This window comes from Anopheles ziemanni, chromosome 3, assembly GCF_943734765.1.
Source record: "Anopheles ziemanni chromosome 3, idAnoZiCoDA_A2_x.2, whole genome shotgun sequence".
In the NCBI taxonomy this organism is placed as follows: domain Eukaryota; kingdom Metazoa; phylum Arthropoda; class Insecta; order Diptera; family Culicidae; genus Anopheles; species Anopheles ziemanni.
In genome coordinates, this window is record NC_080706.1 from 6,019,628 (window position 1) to 6,042,037 (window position 22,410).

The 22,410-nt window shown below is 48.5% G+C and overlaps 1 protein-coding gene across 1 annotated transcript; it reads left to right on the top strand.

Annotated features, from left to right (window-relative positions):
• The first annotated feature begins 16,766 nt into the window (after positions 1-16,766).
• LOC131289525 (proline-rich protein 36) lies at positions 16,767-21,347 on the top strand. Its single transcript, XM_058318804.1, has one exon. The coding sequence runs from the start codon at positions 16,767-16,769 to the stop codon at positions 21,345-21,347; it is 4,581 nt and encodes a 1,526-aa protein (XP_058174787.1).
• Positions 21,348-22,410: the final 1,063 nt, after the last annotated feature.

Below are 22,410 nucleotides of genomic sequence, written 5' to 3' on the forward strand. Positions count from 1 at the left end.
GAAAGCACACGATGACACAGGATAAAAAACAATTTCATTAAGGGCAGAGAACCCTAGCGGTTAGAAAATGTTTATAATTTCGAAATTACTTGTATGAAAGTCGATCAAAATGTTTGATGCATTCGAAGAGAAGAAAAGAGACAAAAACGTTGCAACTGTGTCAAATTGAAAACGGAAACAAAATGTTAATAAATAGTAGTGTAAAAGTATTCGAAAATTTTGTATATGTTTTTCATGGAACGGATGTTATAAAATATCACATTACTACCTAGTATTTGTTTATATTTCTATTCAATCTATTCCGTTCGGTTTGAATATGTTTCAAATGCTATTGTTAGATGATTGTAGAATTCTGATAAATCGAAACATAAATTCCACAACCCTCCCAATCGTCCGTACCGCCAAACGTGTTGCCATAGAAACATTTTTCAACCATGCGTTACCAAGCGTTACACGCGAAGGAAACTTTCTTAAGAAAATAAACGGACGCTTTCTTAGCAATGGAGCTTGAGCTTAAAGCTTTCTCATCTTCCAGTATCTCATACGCTTCTTCGCTGGATGTTGGAGCCACGGATTTGGTGATCTTCAAAGCACGCTCCGAGCCGTGTGAGTTCCGTCCCCAACGACGTACGGCCACCACAAAGCAGAAGGAGAAATGGATCAGCAGCGGCAGCAGCAGCAGTTGAGGCGGAATAGAAAGTTTCGGCGCCTGGATCGTTTTATTCGTTGATGATCCGCCGTCCGGTGCGGTCGTGCATTTGTAGGAAGATCGAAAAAGGAGAAACGTTATTGTTTGGTGTGCACGCATTCGAAATAAGGCGAAACAAGTGATCGTGTGTGTGTGTGTCCGTTTGTGTGTGTTTTTGGGTGATTGGGCAGTGTGTGGTGCGGCAGAGGGTAGGCCTTTCATTTCCCTTCCGTTTGCCCCCGCCGAATCGCAGCTGCGATGCGGCACTGCTGAGGTCGTGGTCCGAGTTGTTTGGCCCGAAAACAAAAAGTGTTACAGGTGACGCAGGAAGCCGCAGGAGAAATTCCAGCTTCGGTGAAATTCCTTGTGTGTTCCCTCGAAAGGGCGAAGGGTTTTGTGCGATCTGCCCTTCGGCAGGTTCCGAAGCGAAATTCGAATGCAACAGTGAGCCGTAAGGAAAACGGTGTACACATCCAGGAACGTGAAGGATCTGGGTTGAGGAAGAGGAGCTGTGTTTGTGTCATTCGCAAAATTTCACGTGCAAGCGGTCCATTTCCCAACGGCGTGCTATCATTGTGTTGGAGGATTTTATCCGATCCCCAGAAAACTAAAAAAAATCGATCCAGAACACAAATCGGTCGCATGGGAAGTTAGTGTTCTGTGGGCAGTGCAGAATACCGTAACGAGAGGATTTTAAACTCCTATCCAGATACAAAGCAGATAATCCTTCATAAACCGACCGTCAGGATACACCGAAACACTTATCTACAGCATCCAAGACGCACAGGTGAGTAAATTCTGCTCGTCCGAGCCTTTGCTTGTCTCGTCTGTCATAACAACAAACAGACGGTGTCAACTTCCGCATGATCGTCATCCATTCAGCGGGCATTGGAGTCCAGAGAGATCGCGTACGAGATCGCACGGATCGTTGAATGTAGGTTAAAACCGAAAATCGTCCGGCAACGCTATATAACGCGAGACACACTGACGACACACGCCGGTGGCCTTTATCCGACTCCGCTGTGCGGTTCGGTTCGCTGAGTCCCCGCCGTCCGCACTCGGACACTTTCTCGGTCACCGCCTGTGACACACGGCGGAGGAGTTCGTGGAGAAGTACGCCGTGTATGTGTGATGAAGTTTCCCTCCTCCAGCGATGGTGGCAAGTGCGGTCTAAGGTTCGCGAACCGGACGGTCGTCGCCCGATCGGCTACAGCTTTTTGCGACTCGATCCCGGCGCGATCCGCGCTGGTGACGCTGCCGGCACTTTCTCCTCATTCCAATCGAATGATTAATAATAAATATATGCACGGTGGTGGTCCAGCCATTTGCGAGCTCTTTCTCTGCCGTCTGGAGCTTCGGTTCGGTGACATTTGCACACCACCGGACATCCGCAATGGGTCCTGAACTCATCCGGAACTTCCCTGGAGAAGTCGATGGACCATCTCTCGAGCCAGAAGGATTGCATAAACCTGAGTAATCACACCTCCAGCAGGGCAATCGGAGGATCCAGCTGAGTCATCCGGTTGCGACCCCAAATTGTGCCAAATGTAAGCCCCAGCGAACGGCCCGGGCATCTCCCAGCTGGCGACGTGGTTTGCTGCCCAAGCGTAAGCCGGACACGGATGTATTGCGAATGGCGCGCACGGCTGCCTGTTCGTAACGGATATGCGTCACGGTCCGCGTGGACGCAGGGAGTGAACGCGGACACCTGCGAAAGGCACCTCGCCGCATCTCGCCATACGAGCAGGATAGGGAGGCATTTCCCCCTGCGGGCGGGGAAGACGAGCATCGACGAGTGTGCGCACATGAAAATGTGGGTCAACTTCCCTATCGCGGACGCGCGTCTTTCGAAACGGGTTTGGCGCGGTGCGGCCTGCTATCGGCTGTCCGTGGTCGCGTGTGCATTCGGTGTTTCCGATCTGTTCGCTTCGATCATTCGACAAATTGTGCGTTATATTTCTCGCTCTGCGGTGAACGATATTCCGATAATCAAGTCATAATTTTAATCTGCACCAAATGAGTAAAAAGGGCGTACTGATATCCAGGGCCACCGTTATGGGAAAGAGATAAAAAATCACGGACCAATCGTTAGGAGATACGCACTTACGCAGAAAATGCGAATCGCGTGCCTGATTAGCGTGTGGGTTAAATAGAGAAATAGTTAATTGCAAGAAAATATTTGCCACCTTCAAAGAACATGGCTTTGCATCTGTTAGCGACTGAGCAGCGATAGAAAAGCTTTTCAAAAAACGTTATGAGAGAGAGAAAAAGGTGCAGCAAAAGAAATTTTTTAAGAAAAGCGCCAATTTTCGTTGTGAAAAAATTGTAGAAAGTGTACTTTAGAAATTATGTGGATGGAATTGAAGAAAACTCCCTTTCAAGAAATTTATAAAGTTTAACCAAGCAAATGTTTGAATAGATAATACGCAAATATGCTCTTATGAGTTTTACATAAAGAGTCTGTAACAACGTTATTAGAACATGGTCAGCCAAGTTTTTTGAAAGATATTGCTTGAATTACTTTAATCAATACCATTTTATGTTTATCATGTTAGATTCTTAATAAACATCTTTACATGATGTTGAATTAAAATGGAATCTGGAAGTATTTTTTTTATTTGAAAAATTAAAGAAAGGCTTTTGTAAGTTTGATTTATTCCATTTGCCAACAACATTGTGGTGTTGCTAAATATGTGTATTCATAGCTAAAATTCCTCTTAAATGCAAAATCCCTAGCAGCAAAAACAAAACACAACCACCTGTATTCGAATTCGAAAGTCTACCGAACAGGAACTACAGCACGCGGATATCCTCCTTACGGGAATTTACTTATCGGATTGTTTTAAGCTGCAACCGGGTGCGTCAGCCGAGGTTTGTCACCACAGCACAAAACAGCACCAGTAACTTTCACCGGAAGAACAATAAAAGTACGTCGTAGCGAAACAAATGACATCATTTCAGCGTCCGTTCCGATGCGACAAAGGTTTCCCTGGTGTTACGAGCGTAACGAGCAAAGGACTGGTCGTTAACGTACATTAGGACTTTGCAGTGGGGAAGGGAATAACTTTTACGATTGCAATGGAATTAATAGGGAAGAGGGTTTTGAATGGAGACATCTATTATTTATAATGCTCATTTTCACTTCCTACAATTTCATCATTTGTGATTTTTTTCTGTATCTTCGATTGAAAAACCATTGCTGCATTTCCCTGAGAAAAACAGCAGGATAAATTGTATTCAAAGGTGACTACAACTGAGGAAAAAATAATTGTAATATCGAAGCTCCACGATCCTCGCCCATTTATTGCAACCCGCATTCCGTGGACGTGTTGCGAGCGTTACGTGGGAAATAAATCGGCACCATTGACCCGAATTTCACCGAAGCTTCGATGAGCCCAACATGGATCGGGGAAGAAGTTCAAGCGATCAACCGAACAGAGATCACCAGGGTCGGTCATGATCATTGCCAAGATCGCACCCAACTCGTGAGGAGCGTCTTCAACAGAGCGGAGAGGCCAGGTTCAATGTTCAAGATGTCGATCGCTTCGCCAACACCCTCGTACGATCCTCTGAAGCTGCGCCTTAGTCTCACAAAAACGCTGCGAAGCCACAACCGACTTCGACAATCAATTGTCACTTTCGCTTCCGGAACGGCGTACTTCGCGATTCGCGTGGCTTTCTCGGGGAGAGAAAGAGAGAGATGGAAATGGGGAGAGATGGAAGTAGAATTGAACAGTTTTGGACACGCGCCCCTTCGAGATGTGTCGCATTCGTTGGTTGATGGGGCGATGAATAATCAATTTGTCCATTTCCATTCGCAAATCCGTTTCGAATTTCGAAACCCATAAACGACATTTCGAGTCACCACCGAACAAAGATGGGGTGGGAGGGGCAAAGGGAAGAAAAAAAAAAGTCTCCACTAAATGGGAAATGACTGAGCGGGCGAAAACAACCGAGCGGCCAAACCCCGACCACGAAAGTACCACTTTCACGCCGGAACGGCAAACTGTCAAACTTTCGCCGGCCACCGCCATCTTCCACTTCGTTTCCTTTTCCCGCTACAGGCGCATTGTTGTTGTTGTTGTTGTTGTGGGCCACGCCACAAAACGAGCGTGATCGAGCAGCCAGAGCCGTTCGGGGTTGGCCGGAGTCGCTCACGGGTGATCTCGCGCTGGAAGTTCCCTGGCGTTCTGTTCATTTACGAAGATGGAACATTTTCTCTCCGACCTTTGGCAAACGACCCACGCGAACCCATCGCGCTCGCGGAGCGCCAAGAAAGGCAAAACAAAAGATGCATTTTCCCCCCGTTTCCTCACAGCACCTTCAACTTGCAGCTTCCCAGCGCTTTTCTTCGCGCGCTCGCACCCGAACCCGAAAAACGGGCTTCCATCGGAATAAGGCATCCGGAAAAACGGTACGGCTGAAGTCATTCCCTCTGGCTTCGGTCGCTCACAGGAAGCGAGCGGTGGGAGAAGGGAAAACTTTCCATTATTTTAATCAGCAATCTCCATTGTCCCCGGTGCTGGTTGCTCATCACCGTTTTTCCCCTTGCCCCCTTTGCACTCCTTACAGTTCTTGTGAAGCTCCCGAGAGCGGCGCAGCAAAACCCTGGGAAACGGTTTCCCTTTCGGTTCGATGGAGGTGTACTCTGTTTTTGTTTCGTTAGCTTGTCTCCCCCACACCCCCGCGGGGTGTCACTAACAGAACGGAAGGTGAAGGTCGGTGCAGTCTTACTGAATTTCCCGCGAGAAGTGAGCTGAGCGAGACAGAATATGTCGACCTGAAGTTCATTTGAAAGGAATAACGATTTTTGTCAAATGTTATCACTGCGTTGTTCATGTCGTACGTATAATTTTTTTATATGCAAAATATTTTATTTTACAAAAGAATTTTGTTGCATCTTTTCTTAGTTTATTTCAATGTGAACTGAAACATGCAAAGATGCGCATCTGGAATATACATTGAAAAAATTTGCTCTTTGCTCCGCGACAGCATTGCAGTGTTGGTGTACAGAAGCTGATAAGGCGAGGAGTAGCTTGTGACCGGTATTGAGATTTTATCTGTAGAATCAAGGTTCTTCAACGCAGTCGGTCCAGCCAACAGTCCCACGATGGTGACTAGTTTCGACACTCATGGCACTTGATATTAAAGACATTGTGGCAGTAAAGAGGTATTATGTTAAAAATCTCAAGTATTCGAGTTAGTGCTCAACTTGAACATGCGAGATCGCAAAGTAAATCTTTCTAATAGAAGAATGTTATATTTCTTATGTTTCATAAAGAAAGACAAACACAAGAAGTAATATAACGAATGTCTCTCATAAAAATATTGGATTTTTGGCGTGATCCATAGTGTTTACTTGCACTTTTCTCATTCCGCACGATCTCGCATGTTGAAACATTTTATCTCTTCTTCTCGACCAGATTTGATTCGACGAAATCAAGAGCAAGGAGTGAGCGACAGAAAAAAAGAGTCAGAAGTAAATCACTCATATTTGATGAACAGTTACACCAATTTTAATTTGCACCGGCCTTAGAACGACAAAAATCTGGTTAGAAAGGGTCATATGGTGTCGTTACTGTGTGCCGAGAATTATCCTTTCATCTTGTTCGAAGATCAAAATAGAAACCAAAAAAATGCATAAGCCGTATTATCCAGTGAGGAGTCTCACAAAATACAGAAACTCTAAATAAAACTCATGAACAAAGATACATGTATTTTTTTAAATTTTCTTAATTTTATCAAACCAAGTAAATAAGTTGAACATGGGAAACAAAATCATTCACTCAAAGTGAAAACAAATGATGGAACAAACAATCGTGCTCTAATTAACGAGCTGTACACCTTTTGGATTGAATATGAAGAGAGAAGCCACTATAGAGCGTGAGCTTGTTGAATTTCATTATCAAAGTTTTAATACATTAAAACGAAATATTCGCGAAGCAAAATTTGTAAAAAATAGAAAACGGACTGAAACCGCACCGGGTCGATGTCACACTTTGCGAAGCTGGACTGATTGCGCGCATAAATTGTTTGCCAACCATTTGCCGTAATGAATAATCAATGAGTGCGATGCGCACGGCACTTATGAGCTTATGAATAGGCAAACCGATCAGCAGACCGCTAAGATGTGCCACTTTGGAGTTCGTCAACCCCGTCCGCATCTTGACGACGATCATCGATAGCTTCCGTTTGTTGTTGTTGTTGTTGCCATTTTTTCTACCGGATGGCCGTGTGTTTGATTTAACGATTTCGTCTAACCGTCCAGAGAACGGCTATTAGAAAGTTAACCAGGAATGTGAGTAAAATTGAGCAGAGAAAAAAGAGCCATCACTCACGACGCTGTCCGCCGCCATCGTACGCATAATGTAATATATGTTCGACAATGGACAACCATGTGAGTCCCTCGAGCACAATCGGTTCGTAGAGGAACTTAATCCCAAATTTCATTCGAATATAAATGGTTCGTTGCGTGGACCCTTGGAGGCGTTGGAAAACACTAGCAAAGGCAGAAAGAAAGTGAGTCGTACACATTCCATGGTGTCACTTGAATCAGGAAGGTTTTGTTGTCCGCTTCAAGAGATATGCTCGAATGTCACTCCAATGCGCCACTGGAATGGCGTTTGCTTTCGAGCCTTTCAAGATGCACCGAAGAGATGCATAATCAACGTCTTCTTGTCCACGGCAGCATCCGTTCAGTGCGGAAAATGAAAGCCTCAGCTACGCAGCGTCGCGAACGGATGGATTATTAATTGGCCACCTTTAATTGTCGGGCTGGGAAGAAGTCGGTGCGAAAAACAACTCTCACTATCGATCGCTATCATCGTTGACTTTCCTTGGGTGACAAATTTCCCGCGACCCCGTCCCTTCCGGCGACCCTTGGCTGATTGATTAATGGCCCTGACTGATTTCGCCAACAATGGGCAAAACGATCCAACCGTTCCGCATCTCAAACAGAAGACACCGCAGCTCGATCGGCGGCAGTTCCCACGCCAACTCGAAGAAAGTGGGCATAGTACGAGATTTGGGTCGCCTCGAAGTTTGCTTCCGGAGCGTCGAAAAAGAGAGCCATCAATCATACCGTTGCCTGGGGAAGAGTGGTTCCGGAAAATGGTTGAAAATTGGAAATGATACCAGCCAGTTTGGAATGTCCATCAATTTATTCCACCATTGATTGTTCGGTTGAGAAGTCGTCAGTGGAGAAGGAAAACAAAAGCTCGTTTCCACACCACCAATAAATTGGTAGGAATACATTTGTTTCTTTCCCCCCTCCCATCCAAGAGGTCACATTGAATGACACGTTTCATATTTTAATTCCGGGCGATGATTACCACGATAGTCACGGTCAATAACAATCATCAACCACCGACCAACCTACATATTACAGTGCGGTCATAAACCAGGCTTAACCTCTGCGATGAATCTCTTGTTTTCATCTCCACATTGCGGGCTCGAAGATGCCCGCCATGGAAGTTATGGTTGTAAAATGTTGTTTGGCCAAAATAAGCCATCACAGGTTTACAGTTTCCGCCACGGAAAAGAAACACCACAGAATGGCATTCATTTATTCCATAATGAACTGCGAAATGGCGCCGTCGGAGGGGGAAAAATAAGGAAAAACCAACAGATCCACATCATCTGCCAAACATGCGAAAGGAAAATCAGTCAAACACGGGCACTGGATGTACAACTCTCTCACATTTCCACCAGACGACGATCAAGTCTGCCACGATCGTTGACAGATGCCTTTCGTCTCCCTCGCCGTTTCTCCTTGTTTTGTTACTTTAGTGACTAAACATAATAATTCCTGCACTTTCAATTCCATATTTTGCCGCATTGTTCAAGTGCAGTGAATTAAAACAGCTCTTTTTTATAATTGTCGCCCGTACTTGCTTCAAATGTACCGGTCTGGCATTTTCGCAAACACCACTCTTTTCTGCACTTGACCGTCCGATGACCCCGTGTGTTTGCGGACTCGGTCGGTCGGCTAACGAGGAAGGTTAAGCTTTCTTTCCACCAGCCGGAGAAGGAAGTAATCTTTACAATTATCCGTCGTGCGAAATGGGAGGCAACGGGAGGTAAAGCGAGGTGAATAACAAGCCAAACAATCTCGCACCGCAGTTATGTTTCTCGTCGCCTCGAAAATGGCCAATTGTGGTGTGTTCGGCGAATGGCAGGGCCCGTTGCCGCCAGCGGGGCCACGTTTCCCACCGACATGACGATGCTGTCAAACGAGGCGGAAGATGGCTGTTCGTGACGGGGGAAATGGCGCAGGTTGACATTTGTATTTTTTTTAATACCACCGTCCTGCCACAACCGGACCGATGGTAAGCGGCGATTGTAGTTTGGATAAAAGGTGATGATCTGGCTAATTTGACAACGCGAACGACACGGAGGTTTATGCGCAGCAGCCCTTTTGTCTCTTCGATCGCTCAATTTATTCGTTGGCGGTTGTGGAAAAAGCTTGCTGGTAATTTTGCCAACTGCTTAAAATACAAAGATTTATAATTTGGACGCCACAGAGGGGTCGACTTCACACGCAAAATTATCGCGGGAATGTGCTTTCGTTTTCACGGCGGATATGTCAACCGACGGCGGAAGCGCCCCAGAATGGCGTCCGTTTCATCGTTTCCGTTTCCGTCCGTAACGTTCCCGCGGGCGAAACCTTCAACCCATCCTGGGCCCAAAATGGCTACTCTAAAAACCCCTATTTATGGCGGAGCGGTTTCTTTTTTCTTTCGAGCCGATTGTCACATTTCCACCCGAGTACCGAGGCGAAGGTCGTAATTTATCCGACCATACTCGCATGGATATTGACGTTCCGCTTTCCGCCCATCGAAGAGCGGCGGGAGCCATTCTTCCGGCTTGGAATGATTGTCTGCGACGATCGGTAGGCAACGTGCGAGGCAAATTAGGAGCTCATTATTTGCCCAAAATATGATACCGTTTTTTTTCCGCCCCGATCCGCTTTTACGACGAGATAAACTCTCACCTCCTTCCGGTCGCGACGGCGATGGGGAAGTTGTCGAATTAAGACAATCTATTTGAATTTGGGATTCGTCGGCTTGATGGTATTATTTTCTTTGTGATTAAAAATTAATGATACAAAGTTGAAAGTTTCAAAGCGTGTTGGTTAGTTTCAATGCAGTCAATTCTTAATCCTTTGTATTTTATGTTTTTATGATTCCAGGAAGTTGAAACACAGATTGAATTAAAGTTGAAGTTTGAAATTTATCAAATCTATTGAGAAAACTAAAACTATTGATAAAACAATTTTAACATCACAAATTTGTTTAACACAAAGGCTCAAGACGTTGTCCGTAATAGAGCAAAGGAACTAAATTGCTACGGTGCCCAGCCCGACACTTTTTAATATGCAGACCAGCGGACCTTCGGACACCGTTTTAGTTTTCAGAACACCGTTTTGGCGTTCCTCACACACACACCGAAACGGACGGAAGTTCACTCGTCCATGGGCTCCGGCAGCGGGAGCTCCCAGCAGAAAAACGGTACTTGACCGCTTGGTTAATGTTTACAGTTTAGCCTTTTTTTTTTAGTTTTGCTTTCTTCACTTAATTTTTTCGCCACTTTACTCGCGGCCAACAAACTCCGGCCACCGGAGCTCCACGCAACCGAGAGATCGCTTCTAGGGAAACACCGATACGGTGAGACGATACACTGCATATGATGTGCAGACAGGGTACCGGGGGAAATGAGAACGTTTTCAGGTGGGAAAAGTGCTATTTGCCATGTATCGTGATGCAATTTGTAGCGAACAAACGGTGATTGTTGATAAGGGGTGGGTAGAAATGGCTCCATTGAAGTAGCTCCGTTGGGACGCCGTTAGCATAAGGGAAGTTGATGAAATTACGGAAGATTTATGAGGAGCACGTGAAAAACGTTCCGTGCGGTTGGGTAAAGCGGAGGTGTCGAAACCTGGCCGGTTGGTAAACAGGTGTAGAAATACGTTGGACATGATATATGGTTTTAGTTTTTTCCCGCTATTATATCCAATCAATTCTAAGCTTATATTAGGAACTTAGTTTTTCAATTTTTCTTTTTGATTTTGGTTTCTGCAAGAAATTTGTTTCTCCTAAATCTTCTGCGCAACTGTAAGCTATTCAGATGACCGCATTTACTACCTTAGTTTTACCTGGTAAACGTTATGATCGATCGGAGCAAATGTTGTTTTTAGCAATGATCCATCATTCGCGATGCCTCAAGATTCGTCATAGACGTTAGCCTATTTATGATGATTTCACTGCCCGCCCTCTCCCCCAAAGGGCCCAGCTGTGCCATTTATGTTTCGGCTTTGTTCGCAGCCGCCATCGCCATTTCCGCTTCATCCCTCCTCCCGCTTGCGGTGAGTGAAAAGCGAAACATCAACCGTTTGATTTGCAGCCGCCAGGCCGCCAGTTGTGAATCAAAAGCTTCACCCAATTCCTCGCCGGTTTGCCGCCGGCCGGATGGATAATGATGGCTGTCATAACAAACTGCAGCCAGATGAGCGGAGCGGAATGGTGAACTAGTTTAGTGTGCGCCAGCGCATCCAATGCAACGGAACCGTTCCGATTCCTCGGGTGCAGCGTAGAATCGGTTGGTACCGTTTTCCTGCACTCGCTGCCCGCCGTCGGGTGCGATTTATTTATGTTCCATGCAGTGCGGGTTTTTTTTTCTTCGTTGTGTTTTCTGTTTGTTTTTGAAGCACCCCGTCCAGTTGTATGAACATACGGGACGAATTTATCCCCATTTTTGGACGGGCCGAGGCCACTCAGAGCGAGGAAACGCGTGCGAACAGCTTTTGGTTCCGGGTTCGTCGCTTGCCTCTTTGCCATTTCGCTGCGCGGGTGAAGTCTTTCGTTTTCATTCACCGCTTGCCGGGGGCAACCTGTTCGCAACGTCCGGATCTGGTACGGAAGGCCTTTCTAGGATGAGAAAAAATCATCAAGAAAGAGAGACAGAGAGAGAGAGAGAGAGAGAGAGAAAAAATGTCCTCCTCTCAACGTTGAGAGTTCCACGAGCAGACGCGGGCATTCCTCGATAGAAAACGAAAATCGATATTTTTCCCGACCGGGGGAGAAAGGCCGGCGCGCACAAATGCGCATGCTGTCCATGTACGGGTCGGTCGGTGGAGTGCATGTGGTGCTCGTCCCGGAGTCACCACGGATTTCTGCTTGCGGAAGAAGAAAGTGCCAACGAACCGGTAATGGCACGTTTACGATTCATCTCACCGAGCACCGTTCGGCTTCGGGTTTCGCCCGCGCCATTCTACTTCACCCTAGTTTTTTTTCCCGTGCGGAACTGGTATGAATGAAAGTGGCGCTTTGTTCCACGCCAGAAGGAACAAGTTGGGGCAAAATAAATCGTGTTGATTCACTTGTTAACCCGGTAAAACAAAAATGGTTTACAAAAATGGCAAACTAAGTACTTTGCTAGGAAAACATCACTGTATGTTTTTGAAGCGTTTTCTTCAGCTCAAGACCCCCTTTTTAAGGAGACTTGAAACGTACTCCGGAAAAGTTACAAATAACTTACGCCCGGGTAATCGTGATTGATGCGATCAATTAGATAAATTTAAGGGTTTCAACGAGCACTTGCGGTTCGCTCGGGAGAATATGGTTAGTTCGGCCATTACTCATCCAGATTGAGCCTTTTGCTCGTTAGGCACGATAAAATGCATACTCATTACGGTACGGTTCCAACATGCTCATCAGCGGCCACGGCCATGAGAAGGCACCAGGCATCATTTCACACTTATCAAGATGATGATCGCACATGAACGCTTGGGCATCCCGAAAAAACACGGACATGTCATTGAACCCCCCTAGGGCTGATGTGAAACCGAGCGATTGGATCGGAGAACGTGTGTATCAAAGGAAGAAATACAACGAAACGGAAGAAAACCCGCCCCGTACGCAAAGCGGGCTCCAGTAAGAGTCACATCTCGTACGGAGAGGACGGAAGAATGTGAGAAGCGTAAGATAAGAAAAGAAATCTGAACGATGGTTTTCGAAATGTGCCTTACAAATGCGCGCCAGGAAATTGTTGCCACTCACGCACTCGACGCTCCCACTCACGCGAACCTTTTGGATAAAAACGATCAAACTTTCACCTCCCCGCAGAAAGAAGAAAACGCAACGCCAAACCGAAGCGTCCAATTGTTCGGGCTGCCGAAAGACGTGACCCAAGAGGTAGAGGTCCTCGGGCGGGGTAAAAGTGAAAACGTTCTTCTTTACGAGGTCATCATTAAGAACTGCTCGTTCTTGAAATCCGGTTGGATGTGGGGGGAAACTACCAATTAGTCTAATTCTTTGAACCGTGTGGGGGTTCTCTGGAGCGTGTTAAAAGAAACAACTTTCACCCGTCGAGGGACTGGACCATGGCGTGGCGTGTTCTGTTCCAACGGAAACCGGTTGTTTTATTCTGGGCAATTCGGGGGAGATGGATTGAAAATCTGACTGAACTGCTTCGGGCGGGAGTTCTTCTTTCGTTTCGTTCGTAACGTTGTCTGAGAAACATGCAAACCAGGAGGAATTTTCTTCGAACTTATCTCGCTTCCTTTGCTCTTCGCGCCTTCATCCGTGACGCGAGAAACGGTCGGTCGTGAACTGGTCATTTGATCGATGAAGGTGGAAAGCAGGTCCGAGGTGGAGCGTCGTGTGGCCAACGCTCACCTTGACCCATTTCGTGCTTTCTAGCCACGCGCGGGAAAGCTCCCCCCTTTGGAATCGAAAGTCGATGGCGCTCGGTTGGTACCGCCGATCCGGTTCCGCGTGGAAAACCTGATCCACACGTTGACAACCGATCATCTTCGGCCTCCCCCCGACGATGATGCTGATGATGCGGCGATGACGAAGAGGAGATGGTCAGTCAACTTTCGATTCTGCTCATCCATAAAGCGCGCTCGGGCGAACTGAAACTGTCCCCCTACACTTGACGGTGGGTGATGGGATGGTCTGGCCGAGCTTTCGAGTACGGAAAGAGAAGAAAATAAAACCATTTCCATCGGCCGGGCGCGCTTGACCCAGTTGATGCCGCAGTACAAGTGACCGAAGCGACATCGAGACGGCCAAAACAAACACACCGTCGGCAACCGGAAGGGAACGTCGAATGTGAAATGGGAGCTGGAGCATTTATAGGAAAGAGAAACAATAAAAAGAAGAGAAAAAAACAACTCGGGGTGATGCTGACGGTTAAGGTCGCAGCGCATTCCAAGACGACGAAGAGTGGGTTCGTTCATCAACGCGCTTTCCCAGCATAGGCAGCAGCGACCTGTTCCATTATGCGTTAATATGCTTTAAATTGACATTTGGGACGCATGCATGGGCCCGTTGATGATGCTGAAAGGACCACTTAGGGATCGATTCCGGCGTTTCCGGTGGTTCCGAACGAAACAAATCCGTTTCAAACCAGATTTTTAGAGAAATTATCTAAAGGAAGAAAAACTAATTTGGAAAGAATAACAAGCTTCCGTTTTCGTATTTTGAATGGTTCCAAAAAGGGTCTCAATTTTTTTGTAGGCTTTTATGGTACATAAAACAGGCATTAATTAAATTTTATGTTAATTTTGAAAACTTATTTTAGCTTTAAAAAGGCTCCTTGTCACGTGTTTATCGCGTTACGTACTGGAGCAGTAAATTTGATTTTTCAAAAGTCTCCTGTATCAGGTTGTTAGACAGGATTCACATCAGAAAGCGTTAAAAACTTGTTTCGAATAAAAACAAACTTTCTACAACCTTTTGCAACAAATTGCAATCTTTGACACCTCCTTTAATGTACTGTAAATTATTTCGATTTGGAAGAACTTTCGATAAAATCACAAGCGGCATCAATACTCTCCCAAAGGGCAAGGTGTCAATTCAATTAACACCCGCAAAGCATCACAACTGCTAGAAAGTGAATTCCAAAAACGTTCTTGTAAATCGGCGAAGGTGGCTTGCGTACTTTCACCCGCCATCGGTTGCTCTCCCGAGATACAAATGCACGCAAAGCCCGAGATGATTTCTTTCTTCCACAACAGCCTCCGCACCGAAACCGAAGCGGGTAAAAACGGGTCAATTTGGTGTGTGCGTGTGGCGTACGAGTGGCAAGGGTACGGGCAAATTTATGCACAAACAGACCCCGAAAGCGCCGAAACGTTTTTTTAAAGGAGAAATTGACAAAGCAATCGCTAAATAGAAAATATATCGATTTCATATTTACCGCTACGCCGTCCCGGCCTTTTCGGAGGCGTCAGTGGATGAGGGGAGGAGGGTTGGAAGTCGCGGTTTGGGGGGCGATTTCTTTACACGAAATCAAAACTTCCACCCAAAACGTAACTCTCAGCCTGCCCATTTCTCTCCATCGAGGACGGTGACATTCTTGGACAAACAAGAAAAATCCACTGAAAGGAGGCAATGCGTACGAATTAGCATAAATGTAGGCACGCTTTTCAAATCCCCTTCCATCGTGCATAGAATGTCAACATAAGCGAACGCGATTTCACCTTACCCAGCGTGGTGGAGGCCCCGATCGTCTAGGATGAGGTCAATCGATCGATTACGGAACGGCGTGTGCTTGAACCAACCAACCCCAAAGGGAGAAACTAAGTGGCTGTGCATAACATAAATCCTCTAGAACAAATATGCAACCGTCTGCCTCGAACCATCCCGTTACATAACGAGAGAAAGCGGCCACCTCGCCGGGGAATGACGGGACGCAAATTCGGTCACTCCGAAAGCCGATCCGCTCGATCGATGGCCAGGTGGCTCGGATTTGCCTGCACGCCGATTAATATTCCGGACGCAACCCCTTCGGCTGTCGATGTCGGAAGGAATTTCGGTTAGCAGGTCGACCGAGTGACACACCTAACGGAGGTTTTTGTTTTTCATTTCCGCCGCGAGGCCACAGTGCCCTTCGACGGATTAGCCATATAGAGGAAATAACTGTTCGAAGAGGGTTTGTGTCAAAAATCAAATCCAAATCAACTCAAATGTCATTTCAATGTGGAAAGTTTGCCCCATTTCTAAAATTCTGCTTCCCTGCCTACGACTCTAATAAAGCCATCGGCGCTAAATCAAATTCGCACCAGCTTCAGAAACACTCTCATACTTCTAAAACAAAGCGCTTTTCACTTTTCATTTCCTCCACGTTTTGCTGAACCACCAGCAATTACGTGGTGCAGATCCAATTTGTCCGAACGCCCCCCCCCCCCCCCCCCCCCCCCGGGACAATGGGCGAAGGTGGGCGTCTGCGTTGGGAAACTGCTCGGTTTCGCATGCGTCAAACGGAAAATCTCCATCACCAACCAACGTCGGCGAGAACGCCACGGCAAGAGAAATCCAACAACCGTCGGAGGGAAAACCGTCGGAGAGGCGGGTCACCATTTCTCTTTTCGCGCCTCCGCCAGGTTTTCCGTGGAGTGCTTTTTTCGGGGGAGGCCTTGCGCGCATGCTAACAGGAAAAGTGGCTTTGATTATTCTCCATTATGATGGAAAAACACCGATATTGATCGGGCCGGCAACGGCATTCCATTTGCCCGGAAGTGTGTGTTGATGAGTTTGATTTCGCTTTCGATCTTGGGGCGTTTTTCTCCCCTCGTGAAAATCGCTCTATGAAAAAACCACATCCATCGTTTCCATATGCGGGGTTTTTGTTGAGGCTTTTCCTTAATTTAACTACCACCATACTGGCTGGTAGAAAGTGAAAAGTCTCACGTAATGCGATGGAGACTGAGGTGATTCAATGTTACGGTTGATTCGTTGATTAGATTTGATTTATGAACATATGAGAGTAGCTTATCCAAGAGCTGGTCGCATTAGATTGAAGAAAGTTCCCCATAAAGAAGGAACCACCGTTTAATGAGTGAAACGTTATGGAAAGTGATCCCCATCCGTCATGTCTTTTCTTATCGATTTTCTTTCTGAACTCACGTATTTGGATAATATTTTCTATACATTTTTATTGTTACACAAAACAAAGAATTAAACTTTCAAGTTAAATCAAACAAAATTGATCTTTATATAGTAAAACCTCTCTTGCTCCATTTCCTAAGCCACCTTTCCTTTTCGTATTTCTTTCCAGCCAGTGCCCTTGAAGGATGAGAAAACCAACCAAACTGCTCCCGCTGGGAGTGGCGCTGTGTGGCGCGGTTTTCCTGCTGCTGGCCACCACCACCACCACCGTCTCGGCGGAGTTCGAATTCAACGACGACTTTGAAGATCTGATCGCGGAAGAGTCGAACGTGGACGAGGATCTGTTGCCGGGCTCGGTACTCCTGCCGTCCGACGTGTTCAACGACGGGAAACCGTTCTTCGTCGAGCGTGACCCGTCGACCGGTGCGATCGACTTTAACCACAAGAAGACGGGAAATCAGATCGATCTGCCCGACGCCAAGCTGTACGACTCGATCAAGGATAGCTACGTGAGCGACAAGAAGGACGTGATTGTGCACCAGTCGACGCCAAACTTCCACGACTTCCTCAACCTGCCGAAGATGTACTCACCCGAGAACTTTGTGTCGATCTCGAGCTCGTACGCGAACCTGAAGTATCAGGGTATCAACAAGGGAAGTGCTAGCAATCACAAGGAGCATTCCGGGACGCACATCGTGGCGGCGACTTCGGCCACACCGGCACCGACTACAACTACGACCACTAGCACCACCGTGGCCCCACCGGCTAGTTCGACGAAGTACTTCTACAATCGACCACAGTACACTTCGGGTAGCTTCAACCGGGCGCCCTATGGAGGCGGTTCGACGACGAACACAGGCAACTCCGGGTCGTACTTCAAGTTCCCGGCTACATCGGGACGTCCGATTACTACCTCTAGCACCACCACCACGTCGACGACGACAACCGCTCCGAGTACAACAACGGCAACGGAAGCGCCGAAAACAACCGTCAACCCTCAGAAACAGCTGGTCACGCGCTATCCGTACAAGAGCACGATCAAGAACAAGTACCTCGAGACGTCGGAGCAGACGCGCAAGAAGTTCTTCCTCCCGTCTACGCTGGCCCTTCCCGGACCGACGACTACAACGACAACAACGACGACAACCACCACCACCACGGAGAGGCCTTCCCCGGCCACTCCGGTGCGAACTTCATCCACGTACTACTCACCATCCGGACGTCCACACTGGCCAGCTTCGGTAACGACCAGCTTCTACCAAACGACCGCCAGCACTCGACCACCATCAACACCGCCCGCTAATCCGGTCGTCTTCGTGGACGATTCGCAAGGAAACCAGGGTTCCAAGATTAAGTTCACGATGCCGGCACTCAAGTACGAAGGATCCAGACCGGCGCCGTTCCGACCGATGCCATCGCAGGAGGGTGTCGGTGCGGCGAACTCTCAACCGGACAGGTACGCCAACGCCGGTACCAAGATCGAGCTGCCGAAGAACCCCGCCGTGATGTCGCTTTCGGATATCTTTAACACGCTCGAGCAGAAGAAGCGCCTCGAGGCGGAGAGCAACCGTGTGGAGCAAGAGGTGGAGCAGGAAGAGGAGGAGGATCAAACGACACCACCGTCGATCGTGTTGCTCGGTTCGGACGGATCCGATGGTCCGAAGATTGAGCAATCGATCGACCTGTCGGATCAGTACGTGCAGTATGAGGTTCATCCGCAGCCGGCTCCGGTGCGTCCTCAGCAAACGCCTCAGCAATATGGACAGCAATATCCATCGGTGCACCAGTCAAACGGACATCGTCCTCAACCGCCAGCAATGGATTCGATGGGCGCCGGTGGGCAGTACGTGCAGTACGAAGTGCGTCAACCTCAGCTGAACGTGGTCAAGTATGGTGCGGTCCCAAGCATGAACAGTGTCGTGATCAGTCCCAACCAGCATTCGGCCACGTTCGTCCTCGGTTCGCAGCAGTCGGTTGGAACGGTCGTAGGATCGGGACACGCGGATGGTGGCCACTTTGTTGGATCGGTCTCACAGGATAGCGCGTCGGCGGCGGCCCTCAGTGCCTCACGTCCCTCCTACCAGATGGGTCAAGTGTTGGACGAACCGCACGATCAGGCGAACGTCGGCACGTCCGTTCAGGTGCAGGTGAAACCGCAAGACATCATCAAGACGAGTAGCGTGCGCTTCCCAAGCGAGTCGGATGACAAGTACGATAACGCCCCGATCATCAGTGGTACGCACAAGAGTGAGGTTCTTCCTCCGAACGGCCATTCGGCACCGGTGCGCCCCGACCAGATGGTAGTTTTCCCCCCGAACCAAGACATCTCCAGTACACTCCATGAGGTTTCGAACCGAATCGTGTTCGATTCGCCCTCTCCGCCGAACGAAAAACTGAACCAGAACGAACTTTCGATCGCACCGAACCCGAACTACCCGGCGGATCTGCCGGAACAGCTGACACCACCTTCGGCGCCTTCTGGTTCTGCCGCGGGACCGCAGCGTCCGCGTCCTCCAGTACAAACGCAAGGTCCCCCATTCCGATACAACGAGATCCACCGCCGACCACCGACGTACCCAAGCGATCGTCCACGACCATCGCTAACCCTCCCGAACATCCTTCCTCAGTTCCGTCCGAATGCAAAGATTTCCCACGGGCATCCACCATATCTGAAGGAACCTGGCACGTACCGTGTACCTCCGTCGGGGATTCTCGTGAAAACGGGTCCACCACTACGTAAGCCCGCTTACCCTCACGAGTATCACGCCGTCAACTCGCAACCACCGACTGGTGGTGGCCCGGTCCGACGTGCACCACTCCCAACGCGTCTCATGGCACGCCCAAGCCGTCCCCAGAATCTCCCACCAGCATCGGCCGAGCTCGAGAACCGTCGACACTATCGCCTTCCACCGCCACCACCGCAGATGCTCAAGGATCGTGTGTTCAACATTCAACCACCGCGGCTTCAACCTCCCCCACCTCCACCGGCTGGCGCGGTGTCGCATCCAATAAACATTATCCCCACGGGACCACCAGTGCGTCCGCCTCAGGTTGCAGGTAGCTCGGAAAAGCCGAACGAACCGCTGGAAGATAACGAGTTCCATCGTAGTCCGCCTCAGATCCTGAAGAGTATCCTCAAGGATGATCCCCAGGGTCGTCCCAAGCTCGAACCGGTGGTAACGCTCCAGATGTTGCAGTCGAAGAAACAGCAAGGATCCGTGCATAGCTTCCAACAGCAACCGGAAACAGAGGTCAATGTCAATGGTGACGGCGGTGCTGTGGCGGGAGTTCCACAGGCAGCCGGCGAACACCCGGTGTATGTTGTGTATCCAGTCAAGAGTACGCCGGTGAAGTTGGACGATCCCATCGTGGTAGGACAGCGGGGCGAACAGTCACCGCAGGCCCCACCGAAGGTGATCAGTCCTGGAACCGAGTACCAGAACACACCGTTCTCGATTGCGTCACACTTCGAGCAGGAACCGATCCTCACGGCCAAGCACAAGAAACCGAACCCGCACGTGAAGCTAAACTTCCCCTATAGTCTGGAAAAACCGGATCCACTTGCGCTGGCCCGACCGGAAAAGGGAAGCGCTCACGTGCGACAACCGCAGCAGGATCTGCTCGAATCTGATTCGGAGTACAATCTCGGGGAGGAACCATCGGCCGGTGGATCGGCCGGGCAGGATGATCAGGATTTGATTTCGAGCAAATTGCAGCGCTTCCACACCGACAGCACTCCCATCGCAATCGCGTACACCCCGACCGAGTCCAGTGTTTCGGTGGTCGGTGTCGCGAATGGAAACAACATGCGTTACAACAAACCAGCCGGAGGGTACGGGGCGGGTAACAACTATTACTACTCCCCATATGGTGAGACGCAGACAGAAGTATCCTATCTGAAGATCGACGATGTGGATGAGTTCGGTAATCCATCACGACGCTACGAACAGAGCTTCCAGGCACCGTTCCAGGCAAGCATGAGCCTCGATCCGGTGAAGGTGACGAACCCGTACGAAGGTTGGGCCGTCGTGACCTCTTCCCCGCAGGCACTTAAACTCAATCAGCAGCAACCGGTGCAGCTCGCGCACAAAACGCTCGACTCACCCGCCGGACAGAACTCGAAAAACTCCATCGATCGATCCGACAACGAAGAAACGACGTCCACGGGCGCAGGAGACGACACGGAAGATCATGGTTCGGCGATGGTAGTAACACCCTCGTCGTCCAATTTCGATCCGGACAGGTTCCAACCGGAACTGCAGGGTGGTTTCCGACCGATCTACGGTGCGGACATCAAGCTGAGCGAACAGGGTAACCCCGACCCGCAGCGATCGAGTGTAGCGGACCTATTCGCCGACGTCGATAGCGAGGTGGATCGCGACGTGGACGCAACGGATCGCCCGGAACCGGTGACAAAGTTGCAACTCGTTCAACCGAAACCCAAACCGTCCGAGGTGAAAAAGGAGGACGAAGCAGAGCCCGGTATGGATCTCGATCTGGAAGCGTTCTTCGATCGGCTCACGGACTACGACGATGGTGACGGTGGGCTCGATGATGTGACAATGAGTGACGAAACGACGAACGAGACGCTACCGGGCAGTGACGAGAAGGAGCAATACCGAGCGGTTGCCGAAGGACGAAGCAGTAAGGGTTCGGTTCTGGCGGAAGCGGATAGTACACCCAGCAGTAGTCCCACGGAAGACTCCAGTACAGGGGCAACAGTGGCGGTTGAGGCAAAACCATCGGCCACCACGACACCAACGTGAGCATTGGGAAACGCTTTGGCATAACCAACCGAGATAGAGTAGAAACATTGTGACCGATTGAATGCTTTCAACTCCGTCATGGCACAAAATCGGGTGTAATGAATGGATACGTGTGGGTGTGCGTGTGATTGAGTAAGTGAAGCGAGTGAAAAGCATGTTCGAGATTTCCGATGCCGTTGGAGATGATAGATCATACATCCATGTCCTTCCGGATCAAGGAAAAGAACAAAATTGATTGAAAATATGAATATACTAATAGACACCCATAACAGCTGAGGAAAGCGTCTCCTTCTAGCCACGAGCAGAAATAGTGGTAGAACGGGAGCGACGATCAAGCGGACACTTTCTACAGACGCACCCCCTTCCCGACACCCGGCAGTACCGAATCTTGAGTATCTAATGTTAAGCAACACGGCCACCATATCTCGAGGTCGCCATCGCCAGACGGGGCCCATGCTGTTGGACGATGGTGCAAACGCTAGTCAACCAAACGGCTGCCACGACAAACTACGCAATAAGCAACTGCAGTAATGATTATCAAACAATACTACACAAAAACCAACTGTTTACTGAACGAAGGAAACAGTACGTTACAAACATGATAACAGGGCGACTCCTGCTCGGATGGTACAAGCTTAATATTGGATACTTGATACGATAGAACCTTGAACAGGAATAGAAAAAGGGAAGGCAAGATCCCGTCATTCAAATCTTTTTTTTCACTCTTTAAATTAAACGCAATTGGACTAACGAGGAGGACAAGAAACCGTGGAGTAAAGTCTACTTAACAAAATAATCCTTATGGTCACGCTTCCAACGGAAACAAGCGTATATTTTAGAGGTGTCCACGTTTTGCTTTAGAAAAAAGTGACCGACATCAGAACATCGTTTGACATTGACTTAAATTAACTTATTTATTTATTTATTGACCGAAGGTAAAACCGACAATAAGCCTCCTGCAGGGAAATGGTCAAGACGAGGAATGAAGGAACGGAACATCAGATAAGAAGAAAATCCCCGATTGCTTCTTTTTCCTCACCTCCTTCCACCGACGAAGCAAAGC